The sequence below is a fragment of the Antennarius striatus genome, chromosome 20 (assembly GCF_040054535.1).
Source record: "Antennarius striatus isolate MH-2024 chromosome 20, ASM4005453v1, whole genome shotgun sequence".
Lineage (NCBI taxonomy): Eukaryota > Metazoa > Chordata > Actinopteri > Lophiiformes > Antennariidae > Antennarius > Antennarius striatus.
This window is the reverse complement of record NC_090795.1, coordinates 6,046,996-6,059,759: the sequence shown is the minus strand read 5'-3', so window position 1 is coordinate 6,059,759 and position 12,764 is coordinate 6,046,996. Positions and strand designations below refer to the sequence as shown.

The 12,764-nt window shown below is 41.5% G+C and overlaps 1 protein-coding gene across 2 annotated transcripts; it reads left to right on the top strand.

Annotated features, from left to right (window-relative positions):
• The first annotated feature begins 622 nt into the window (after positions 1 to 622).
• zic4 (zic family member 4) lies at positions 623 to 5,278 on the top strand. 2 transcript variants are annotated; one of them, XM_068304491.1, is made up of 3 exons: positions 623 to 1,316; positions 1,425 to 2,060; positions 4,043 to 5,278. In XM_068304491.1, the coding sequence occupies exons 1-3, from the start codon at positions 890 to 892 to the stop codon at positions 4,480 to 4,482; spliced, it is 1,503 nt and encodes a 500-aa protein (XP_068160592.1). In that variant the 5' UTR covers positions 623 to 889; the 3' UTR covers positions 4,483 to 5,278. The 2 variants fall into 2 exon arrangements, with proteins under 2 accessions (XP_068160592.1, XP_068160591.1); XM_068304490.1 differs by having other exon boundaries at positions 623 to 2,060.
• The last annotated feature ends 7,486 nt before the right edge of the window (positions 5,279 to 12,764 follow it).

Sequence of the window (12,764 nt, the reverse complement as noted above, 5' to 3'; positions counted from 1 at the left end):
ATTACATTTTTTTTTTCTTCGGGACAATGGCTGCAGCTCGCCCTATTCACACTTACCCACGCGAATCCTTCCAAGTAGATCACGGAGTCAAGACTGTAGCGCTTACCGAAAGGCGAACAACGGGATTTGTAAACACGGGTATTTGTCGACGCGCACATTAAGGGTATGTAATCCGGACAATTTTAAACTCCCACGCGGAGTTTTCCTGGTTAAACTGGCAGGTTTCACTCCGCCGACTCCGATATTCTCAGTGCGTAAAACTGTGCGCAATGTGTGCGTAAAGTTGTCTTTCATACGTTACGAGGCAAAGTGAAGATATTACTACGTTATTTGTAATCCGCACAACTTTTATAGTGACAATATGTATACTCTTGCGAAGTAGTCTGTTTTATAATTGCACTTCCGAAGAAAGGAAATTGTTTTTTTCATGGCCGCGATGCCTTTGTTCGCTGCGACAAAAGAAGAGCGATTACATATCTGGATCAACATTTTAGGATTTTTATTGTACAATAACCTTTGCATAACAACTATTTTTCTCAAACGTTGCCCGAGGCACTGCGCATGCGTGCTGCCTGCTCGCTGTCACTAAGACATTTTTCTTCACGCTGGAAACTGTCACTGGTGACGTCAATCACCGAGCTCTGACCAATTAGAGCGCAGGGTGATTGTTTAGCTCCACGGGCTGCAGCGCCTACCATGAATCTCTATTCAGTATCAAAGCGTCCTGCTGCTGCCTCTCAACCGAATGGGATTCCATGCAGTCTGCAGATAGACTTAACTTTATAAAGTCTTTTTTTTTTCCAGTATTTTTCATTGCGATTAAAATATATTTGTCATCATCATCATTATTATTTTGCCTGCTGTCAAGTTATTCTAAAATTAGGAAGTAATGAGCGTGGATGCATTGGGAAGCCCCGTCATGGACCCTACGTTTTCCAAACGGAACACGGCGCTGAGATTAGTTGACTTGGCAGGGGCTCACCACCATCACCATCATCACCACCATACCCCTCAGAGCGTGACAGGCTTCCCGGGGTTCAGCAGCCATCCACACTCAATGGCTCACTCGCACCCTGGGGAGATTACTGCGGAACCCCGCCTGGGGCCGAGTCCATTCGGGCCAGAACACATGGGGCACTCCGCGGCCCTCAAAATCAGCCCAGCCCATCATTATCCCCACCACCATCACCACCACCACAATCATCATATGGCAGGCCACAGTGAAGTGGTCTCCAGTCAAACGGGAGCTTTTGGCCCGGTTCAAGCGACACCGGCCCCCTATTCTATGTCTCACACGGCCCAGGCTTTATCCGCAGGTAGGGACTTCCTCATCCGGAGAGATCTGACAGCTCAAGCCATGCCAATACTGACTGACCAGACTGCTGGTTCAGCCTCTCACCACGGAATGTTTGTCTCAACAACAGGTAGCTATCCCGGACACTATGGTCATCACCCTGACACTGGGAACCATAACCTCTTCTCCGGACTCCATCACGACCAGCCTTCCAGCGGATCACCGGGTGGCCAAGCGTTGAATGGACAAATAAGGTTAGGACTACCTGGAGAAATGTACGTTAGGTCTGATCACTTGAGTCAGGTGGCAAGCTCCAGGGCTGATCCGTTCTCCGCCTCGCCTTTGCATGGCTACGGTGGTCTGAATCTGAACATGAATCTGAGCGCTCACCACCACCACCACCACCATCACCACGGAGCCGGTGCCTTTTTCCGCTACATGAGGCAGCCGATAAAGCAAGAACTAATCTGCAAGTGGTTGGAGCCGGAGCACTCGCCGAAGAAACTTTGCTCCAAAACTTACAGCACCATGCACGAACTCGTTACGCATGTGACTGTGGAGCACGTCGGCGGACCAGAGCAAGCGAATCATATATGTTTTTGGGAAGAGTGTCCGAGGGAAGGCAAACCATTTAAAGCGAAGTACAAGCTTGTAAATCACATTCGAGTGCACACCGGGGAGAAACCGTTTCCATGTCCGTTCCCTGGCTGTGGGAAAGTGTTTGCAAGATCCGAGAATCTTAAGATTCACAAAAGGACGCACACAGGTTAGTAGCCGTATATTCTAATAAGAATATCTTGTGAAAATGCTGATAGATCTATAATATGTATCCTTAAATAAATGCATGGCACCACTTAAGACACATGTTCAGTGATTTATTTATTTTGCAGAATTTTCAGCCATGTTTTTACTAGTTTTAATTTCATGTTCTTGGATTTTACGCATTTAAAAAAACAACCACGCCAGTTAATGAGTGTGTGCTGCTGACCGGCGCGCTGCCACCACATTGTCAAGAGTTGCATCGCAAGTTTTTACTAAGGTTGGAGGGCTATGATACAGCTCACTCAGGCGTTTGACGGTTCAACCTCTTGTTTACACCACAGCACAAAGACATGGGGCCCACGTCAGATCTGGTCCATGTGGGCTAGTGCATGCCACACATGACTGGCAGTAAAGTTGGGAACGTGTATCTTCTCGTTTAGTGTAACTGATATGATGATGTGGTGATGCTGCTGCTATGATTTTTATTATCCAGTCATTTATTTGTGCATTAGTTTCTTCATAAATAATAATAATAATAATAATAATAATAATAATAATAATAATATAGAGGTGTTATTGCATGGCTAAATTTAAATCTACAAAGAAGGGAACGTCTTTGTGCTTTACAGAATTTAAAGCCTCATATTTACTTAATTTTTTCTGACAACACGCATTCACGGATTATAATATGTTTTATGGAATGAGCTCCCAGTAGACTCCAGCCAAAGCAACAAGTTGACAAGAGCAGAGAGCTTAAGTGATCCACCAACAGGTTGTCAGAGCTGACCGCGTTCTGAAACGATTGTGACCGGGACGCGGCTGTGATTTGGGCTGTGGAGCGTTTTACCTATACAACATGGCTTCTCCGTGGCCCGAGGAGTGGAGTTAGTGACGAGAGAGAGGAAAAAATACTTTCAAAATGTCGACTTGACTTCAATTCATTTTTGGTGGCGTGGCAATCCCCCCCACTGCTCAATTTCTGTGCCCTATGTATTATTCATATAATTTGCTCACATTACCGAAGTACAAATCTGTTAAATTATTTCTGTGTGTTGACTCCCAAGGGGCCTGCTCTTTGGTATCATGTTTAAAACCTATCCGAAAGTGTGGTTATGACTGGGGCTGCCCCTGGGGTTTGTTCCTCGACGGTTTCTTGTACTACACTAATATCCTTGATTGGCTCTCTCAACCCAACAGCTGAAGGTCAAATTGATATTCAACCCGCAAGTGTAATTAGACAGAGGCAATTACATATCCTCAAAAGCCTTAATCGGAGGGACAAAAATCAGCAGTGGATGAGTCCCATGTAATTTATTCAGATTGTCTTTTTTTTTTTTTTTTGCTTTGTCATAATCAGGAATATTTGTTATTAAGACGCGAAATTAGACGCAGTTCATAAGCAGGGATTCCAGCAGCAGACAGGCTGCCGTTAGCTCACAGTGGGTGAAGCCTGGCTGTGGGGAGACTTATATTAATCATGGCTTTGTTTTAGGCCTTCAGTGTCTCTGCTCGTGGCTTTCTGTTTTGACGTGTGTCTGGATGCACGCAGACACCATAGGTATAGACGCAGGACAGTGGGTGGGTGGGTGGGGGGGTGGGGGGGTCTAGCCTTCCTGTTTACTCCAGACTGAGACCCATGACAGCTCTGTCCAAACAGACAAACTTTAAAAGGTGCACCTTTTAAAGCTGAACCCCCCCCCCCCCCCTTCAAAAAAAAAAAGTTGGAAAAAAAATCAACCCATTTTTATGTCTTCTTCCTGTTCTTCTGTTTCTTTTTTTTAAATTTTCTATTTCTCCCTGTTTTCTTCTTCTCTTTTTAAACTTGGTTACTTGTTGCTTCGATTATTCTAAAGCTGTGTGTCCATGATAGATAGATAGATAGATAGATAGATAGATAGATAGATAGATAGATAGATAGATAGATAGATAGATAGATAGATAGATAGATGATTTATTGATTGATTTGTATTTAATTGTGTGTAACAGGTGAGAAGCCCTTCAAATGTGAGTTTGACGGCTGCGACAGAAGGTTCGCCAACAGCAGTGACCGGAAAAAGCACTCCCACGTCCACACCAGCGATAAGCCCTACAACTGCAAAGTGAGAGGCTGCGATAAGTCCTACACACACCCCAGCTCCCTGAGGAAACACATGAAGGTGCACTGCAAGTCCCCCCCGCCCAGTTCGGGCTACGAGTCGTCCACGACCTCCCTGGTGTCCCCCTCCTCGGACGTGGGCCGGGAGCCAGGGGGCTCCTCGGTGCTGTCGGAGTCGGTCGGAGCCTCCCAGCCGGCGAATTTAAGTGAATGGTATGTGTGCCACAGTTCAGGTGCCAGCGGCACCCAAACACCTCCCAGCGGGCCCTCCACCCCAGACCCGACAGAGGAGGCCTCTTACAGAAGCGCAGAACCAAGGGACGCGTTTTAACCCTCTATATGTGACTCGAACGCCAGGAGACGGAACACATTTTCAACAGCCGAACTCTTAAAGCTGGTTTGGCTTTGGTGCCTATATAAGCCTGTGAAGACCCACTGCCCCCCCACCCCCTTTTTTTTTTTTTTTTTTTTGGGATGAGCCACCCAACAGACACCCAGAGCCAATATTTTAACCACACTGAAAGAAAATGTGGAGACCTTAAAGACGTGCTAATTCTCATGCACATTAAAAGAATATTTTTTCAAACCTCAGCGATTCGAACCAGTTGGCCCGGTGCCTGAGGGCCCCCACGGCCCCGCTGCTCCACTTGTGGACAGAGTCGTGTAAATCCGTTGGACTGTGTGGTGCAAGTATTTGTAGGCTGTAGGCATGTTGGTGTAAAGTTCTTTTGTAAATTGGACTTTTGACTTCGATATGTTTTTATTTATTTTTCAATATGATCTCGAAGGATTTTGTATTTTCGAACCAAAGTGCATGTTTCAATTAGGTCAAAAATGTACATTTGTAAAAAAATTTTAAGTTTCGATGTGTTTGTTGATGTTGATAGTTTTGTAAGGATATGTCTCAAAAGCAGGTTGTTATCGATTACCGCAGTTATTTGTACATTTCATGTTTACAGCATTTATTTTCCTTGTGCAGAGGGTCAACAATCGAACTGTTTAATAAGCCTACTATTTGATATATGACTGGTAATTATAGATGTTTTATCAAAGTGGGCGTTTTGTGCTTTTGTATCATTGTCGTCTATTTTTTTTCCCCTATTTTGAATATGAATTCGAGCAGCACTCAACACGCGTACCGAATTGCCTTGTAATTTGAGTGTATTTTGAATAAACCTTGTAAAATGAAAACATATATGACCCACTTGGGTTCGTGTGGAATTTGGAAAAAATTAGTCACCTCTCTGGGCAATACGTATAGGAAATTTTAATTTCAATTTTGTGTGTGTGTGTGTGTGTGTGTGTGTGTGTGTGTGTGTGTGTGTGTGTGTGTGTGTGTGTCTTGAATAATTATTTCCATTTTTTAAAAAAATTGCCTCGTTTCAAGGCAGTAGAAATAAACACGCGTCTACTTTTTATTTTCAGGAAAAAATATATGAATTATCAAATAAATAAATGAAAGGGTCATCGCGTAAATTAAATGTGGAATTTTCTGAAGTGTCTCTCCGTTAAACGAAACGACTTGAATTGTGTTCCACTTGTGTTAAAGTCTCACTCCACTCTCTGAGCTGAGCTGTGGTTTTGATGCAGACGTGGGCAAAGCCTGATGAAGGACTACAATATTCTGATCCAGACTTCAAAGGGCATTTCGCATAAAGAACCATTTTTTTTCACGACGGTGAATCCTCATGGTGAATTAAGATTTCTATAGCAATAGCCAAGTCAAACTCAAATGATATGGGGCCAAGTCCGAGGCCTCAAAAGCCCGATCTAAAGAATGTAATATTTGCTTCCCATGGGGTCGGAAACGGTAATCTGTGTCCTTTATACCGCAGACGAGGGCAGAATAAAGAAGAAAAATATATTCTTTTGCTCCGGGCCTACTTTACGACAATCAAAGGAAAGGCGACTATAAACGCAGTTGTGCCACACAATAATAGACTTGCATTGCAAGAGTGCCAAGCTGCTCAACCGTAATCATAATTTAGGCTTTCATACATGAAATGAGTAAATCCATAAAAGCTCCTTTGCCCTTATTGATAGCTGAAAATGTTCCTGATAGACATGTACATTTTTTTTTAGTGCAAAATAAAATAAAAATTTTTGAAGTGAAAGGAGTGGAAACATGGATCTGACTGAAATGCTTTACTAGGAAAAACTTTTTCCTTTTTTTTTTTTTGGCGGAGGGGTAAATTTTCTTTCCATGCCATGACTAAGGCAGAAGTGGGTGGAAACGATGGAGCAACTCTCAGATACGTTTATAGAGTTTGGTTAAGTGCATGACAGTTTGGTCCGTGAAAGAGATCCGTCTGGAGAAGAAGAATAAACACTAAACCAGCCAAATAGAGATGATTTGGCACCACCTCTTATGCGTAAGGACAAAAAAACCAACAATGATAGTTGGATCTCAATTGAAAGTGAGAGGCTTTGAAGTGGAAGTTGATATCAGAGGGATTCTTCTAGGTCGTCTGAACGACGTTGATGACACGGAAAGCCTTTTGTCACCGATTTGTTGGGCTCCTCTCTATTGGGCTCCGCTCTATTGGGACGTCTAAAGCTTTTCGTTCCAGTCGTCAAAATGGACAAGAACTAACTGAGTCGCGTAAAAACATTTTCCATTCAGCGCTCAGAGTGAAGGATAGGCAACATTTAAGGGGTTGTTCCACTGAAGAAAGGAGAGAGTTAAAGCGTGGGTCAGTAAGGTATGGCATCCTGTGATTCTAGTCGAAGTTTGTGGATTTTTTTTTTCCAGTTTGTGCAGATAAAAAGAAAAAAAGAGATTAAAAAAACAAACAGGAATCCATTCTGCAGGATTGCGCAGCGAAGAAAAAACAGATTTCTGACTTATCACATTCAGTGCACTGTTTGCACCACAGCAGACATAATATGATAATTGTTTGCTTTTATTGAAAAAGTTAAATGACCGGCGTTCAGACACAGGATCCCACAGGCAGCGTCAGTTTTAACAACAGATCCTGTTGGGTTCACTCATCGGGGCTTCCCTCCTTCAGCTGAGAGTGACAACCTCTGATCTGATATCAGCTATGGGGTCAACAATCAAGGACAAGTGTGTGTAAGTGTGTATGTGTGTGTGTGTGTGTGTGTGTGTGTGTGTGTCTGCGTGTGTGTGGACGCGCGTCTGACACAGAGACGTGTACAGGCACCCAGAGAAATAACACCAAACACACGCATGTCAGTCAGAAATCTGGTGGTGTTTTTTGCAGTTTCACGGGAAATACACATGTTCACGTCAATAAAAGAAGAGATGTTAATAAAAAGAAAAGAAAGGGGAGGTTTGAAACTATACCAAAGCGCAACAAAAAGAAAAAAAGAAAAGAAAAGGAAAATGAATCCATTTCATTTCTTCCAAGGCCTTCACACCACCATTGCTACATCCTAAGGCTCATTTGAGTGTGAAATATCATTTCTTTGTAAAATAAAGGAGTCGGTAATCCTACTTCCGGAAACTGTCCGGCATTATTGAACAAAACCCTTTTAATAGGGGGATTAGCATTCTAGGAGTAAAAAGCTTCACCCGCCCCACCTCCCTCTTTTTTTCCCCCCTCCACGCCCATGCACCCCACGCTGCAGCTCCACCATCAGCACCTCTAACACCAACCAGGTCATAATTATCAAGCATGAAGTGGCCGAAATTGGCATGGAAAATAAAGAGAAAGAGAGACAGGTGCAATAGAGCCACCAGGAACAGACCGGAAAAGCAGGACAGAGTTATGAAAGGGATTCTGGGAGCACCATAGAAGAGGACAGAGGTGTTAAAAGAACTTTATTTTAGAAAACGACCAAAATAGACGGCTTAAACGTGGCTACAATATCCCAAACTATCTGTTTTTAAAGTTGTATTCTATTTAGTCTCCATTAAGAATTTTAGTATGATGTATGATATTATTTTAGTGACTTAAAGAAGCATTTTACTTTAAAGAAGTGAGGTCAAGAGGAAAACTGCGCACAACCAATTTACGCGAATATTTAGTATTTTATTCCAATCTTGATCCATCTTTAAATCCGAGGGGGGAGATTTATAAGATCACATGATATCTTATGGGCTACCGCCGGCTTTCGTCATAAAGATTTATGGTGAACCTTTAAGTTAACTGTATTCTGCGTATATAAAAAGGTTGAACTAGCTGGGTTAAGACGGGCTTCAGGCTATAATCCTGTATAGGAGCTTTTGTAGCAGAGGAAAAAAAAAAACGCACTTAGAGATCTGCGGAAAAAAAAGAAAAAAAAAACTTGACGCAGATTTCAGGAAGCGAAGTTATTTTACTTTTACACACCAGCGGACTCCCTCCAACGCGAATCAGCCCCCTAGTAGCCTATAGGCCCGAACACGGATTTCTAACAACCTCCACATTATATAGCAGAATGTGCCACATACTTCACACCTGCAGTCTGAATAGCAGCTCCCTTTCAGTGTATGATACGCCTGTTGGCCTTGCTCTCAATGCAGCTGCATGAATGAATCAGCAACCCGCTTATTTGGACTCTTTTGATCTGAGATCTCCTTCTCTCATTTGATCTCGCAGTCTGAACTGAAGCAAGAGCCACGATGACTTCCTCCCTTCAATGCGTGTCACTTTATATGTTGAGGAACTTGTTGCTACAAATATATATATACACATATATATGCATAAAGATATAAATATTGTTGAAGTCTTTATATACTGCGTGCCTGGAGGAAAACATGATGAGCGGCAAAAGTGTAGTTCTTTATATAAGGACAGTATAAACAATAATTTGATGGCGCATCTGGGGGAAGCTTTAACAGACTCACGTCAACATTTTATTAAAAAAATATAAAATTTATGGCGTTATTTAAATTTTTAAAACTCAGTATTAACAAATGCTGAGGAAAAAAATTCTCCCACATGCTTCTCAAACTTCGCCTTGAGGAAAGTGGACCATGATGCCAGCATAAAGGATTTTAAATTTGAAGATTGGCCCCGTGGAGTTTATGTCGCAATTTATCATAACTTGAATTTATCATCTTTCACTGACCTCTGCGGGGTCTGGGAGTCTTTGTGACGTCTGGAAAAAAAAATTTGTTAAAGTTCCAGACGCTTTACGCGTGAAGTTTCAGCACTGATCTAAATGGACTGAAAAAAAAGTTGTAGAAGTAAAAATAAAATAGCCATCTCTATTCCTGCTCTGCATTGGAAGCGGTTCACAAACAGGGAAATGAACCGTTTTAGGACAAAAAAAAAAACCCTCCTACTGATTTAGCCAAAGCCATAATGGCAAAAAGTGCGTTTATACACTCGATAAAAGTGACAGTATGTCATCATATATCAAAATAACACAGAGCATTATGGGATGCAAATGCAGCGACCATTATGAATCATTGGTTTATCTGCACTATTTCACACGTCAGATGGGAAATATGTTCCAAACAGACAAGCAAATGCACAGTTTGAGCAGAAACATAATGCATGTGATCAGTCTAGCAGTATCGAAGACTTTGGGTCATTTCGCCATCTCCCGCAGGAAAGACATTACCCCTCTCGTATTTACATACTCTTTAATATTTGTCAAACATTCATAAATTACAAACTAATGAAATGTTCGGCGGCCCTTGGAGATCAAGCTAATGAAGACATAGACTTTTGCTTTTGACACGTCTTTGTTAGGTTTTAATACCATTCTCTCTATCACGCTCTATTAACTATTATTATACTTATGTCAGGCCACCGCTGACACGTTGCGACATCAGGATCACCTGCTGGAGGTGGGCACGCCGTGGGATATAAATGGCCTCCATCCATAATGGCAGTAGCCTGCATTAAAAGTGTTAAAATGTTCCTGAGATTATGTTCTGAAGGAATAAAATATTCTACTATCCACGGATATATATCCATATGCAGAAAAAAAAAACGAAAAAAAAAAAAAAAAGGAACAGCAGTTTTAATGTATGTATTTTTCCAATTTTATTGACAAGTATGAAAATACACTGCTGGAATATTTTCCGACCTTTTTTTTTTTAATTTTATTTTTTTTTAAGGAAAAATAATAATAAACACGCCTGATATGTTAAAGTGGATGTTTTCTTTTTTTGCAGTGCAAGCAGCCAGCGTGACCACTGCAACGTCAAGACGCACTGGAAGGACTGAACCTATAAGGAAGAAAGGATGAGGGGGGGTGGAAAGTAGGGGAAGATATTAATTATAGAACAACGTCTACACTGGCCAACCATTTATTTATTCATACGTTCATATCATTAGTTTTTCTTTATGTGACCCGTCATTCGCTGCTGCGCACGGGAAAACCTAACGCTGATCAAAACGATACACTAACTTGAAATACTTTGAAATTCAATGAATGGGAGGTATTGTCACCGCAACAATATAGATCCTTGGAGACGTGTTTATTTGACAGAGCAAATCCCCAGCGTGTCAAGGTTGTCATATTCCCCTCAATGTCCAATGCAAATGCAGCAGCTTAATCAGATGCAGCAGCATGACGCGTTTATTACTTTGTCAATCATTCTGGTACGACAGTATTGAAACAAAGCTTGCCCACGTCCGGTAATAGAATTAAAGAAAACCCTTTCAGCAGCAGGCGATTTCAGTTTGACGCGTAAACCATATGTAGGTTGAAGTCCCTCTCTGAGAGGTCACAGGGAAAACTTTATTACCACTGTTCACTTTAGCAGCAATGTTAATAATATTAACGCGTTTTACGCGCTAAATCTAAAAGCCTCCGAAACGCCGGAGAATTAAAAGCACTTGATTCTCCAAATAAATACAAAGCAGCACTTTTATTAAATTATTCCTCAGACGCTACACGATGCTTATCCTCATTATACACGAATTAATTCATGAAAAGGAAAAAAAAAAAGTTTCAATAAGATTTTTTTTTTCTTAGTTATTATAATAAGCCAACCACTGCGACATTCTTTCAGCTTCTTCATAATACTGATTTGTGTAGCCTAGGAAACTACTCACACCAGTGAAGAAGTAAGCCCAAAGGATTTTTTTAATGGTCTCTCACTTGTCTAAATTCAACATAAAGATTTGGATAAATTTGACGACCAGACGAAGAAAATTTTTAATTGTTATTTTAAGAAACGCGCACTAGAAATAAACACAACTAATGTCAGAGCAGACGAGGTAAGTCTCATTTCCCCCCCTCTCACATTGTCGCGCTGCTTATAGTAAAAACGCACTTGTGTGAATGATATGAGAGAGTGTGTTAAGATCTGTCAGGAAATCAGCCTCTGAGTCCTTACCCAACGTTGAGGCTGTCTAATTTCTGGGCATAATTAACTTTATGCTCAAAATCAATTGTTTCCTGTACACAGCCAGGGTCCAAGACTGCAAGCGGCGAGAGGCCTATTTGAGCGTGTGAGAAAGCAGGAAGCAGTCCTACCTGCCACTCATTAAGCCCACAAAAACTCAATACAAAGAGGGGGGAAGAAGGATTAGACCTGCTCGTTATACCTGCCGCGCAATTAACACTACTCATTCTGATAATCCCTCTGTTCCAGAAATAATTGTAGATGGAATAATAACAGAAAAAACACACACACAGAATACAACTCTTAAATTGCAGATGATTTTTTTTTTTACGCGCGTTGTAATTATAATGATAATAATAATTTGTTTATTGTATGTTCTGTTAGGAATGCAGGTTCTAAAATTGTCTTTTTTCTTCTAGTGTGATGCGGAAGCGAGGTGAGGAAGAGAAGGTGTGTGTGTGTGTGTGTGTGGGGGGGGGGGCTTTATGGAGAATCTTCATCTCTGGAGAACGCTCTTCCTCTTCTTTTCACGTGAATCAGGTTGAGAATCTTCTTCCTCAACCCTGCAGCTGGTAATCACCTCCCCTTTAGCAGCGACTCTTTGTCCCCGTTGTGTTGTAGGTGAATCGGAGCACACTTGAACTGAAAGAGGACTTGACCTTTGCCTTTATGTTTTCCCCCCAATGTTTGTCTAAATCACAATTGTCTTTTGTGCGGGGACGTGCGCTGCCGTCACACGTCCTATTGAGCGGATAGATGTTCGTAGTCAGACGGATTGGGCAGGATGTCAATGGCGCATAGGTGTTTGTAAACTTTTAGGTGGAAAAACCCCCCCCAACTGGAGCTTGAAATCTAGAGAGAAGTAATAAAGTATTCATAAATAACCTCATGAATTGTTATGAACGCGTCTAAATTCTTAATTATACTTAAAACACTTCATTTGTCGCTTCGCTTTCATTTATGCCACCGATAGATCTTCCGACGCCCCCCTCTCTGCTGGATGCTCCTACGGGTCATCGTTCTCTCATGACTTGACGGTAAACAAACAATGACACACATACTATAGTGGTAATTTGAATTAATAAAACTATAGACAAAGTAATTGTTATTTTCTTTTACTATTATTTATGATCTTACAAGGGAAACCTCCAATAAATTATTAAATCATCCCATTTTATTCCTATCTATCGGAAGTAAAATATTTAATCATATTTAATGAGAATGCAAGTCATTATTCTTCCAAGAAGGCTTAAACTGTTTAATTCAAGTTATGAATAAATAGGGTTACACAGCCTGTAAATAAAGTGTAGACTACATTATTCCTGTTTTACTCGTTTAATCCACCTGATAAATAATATACT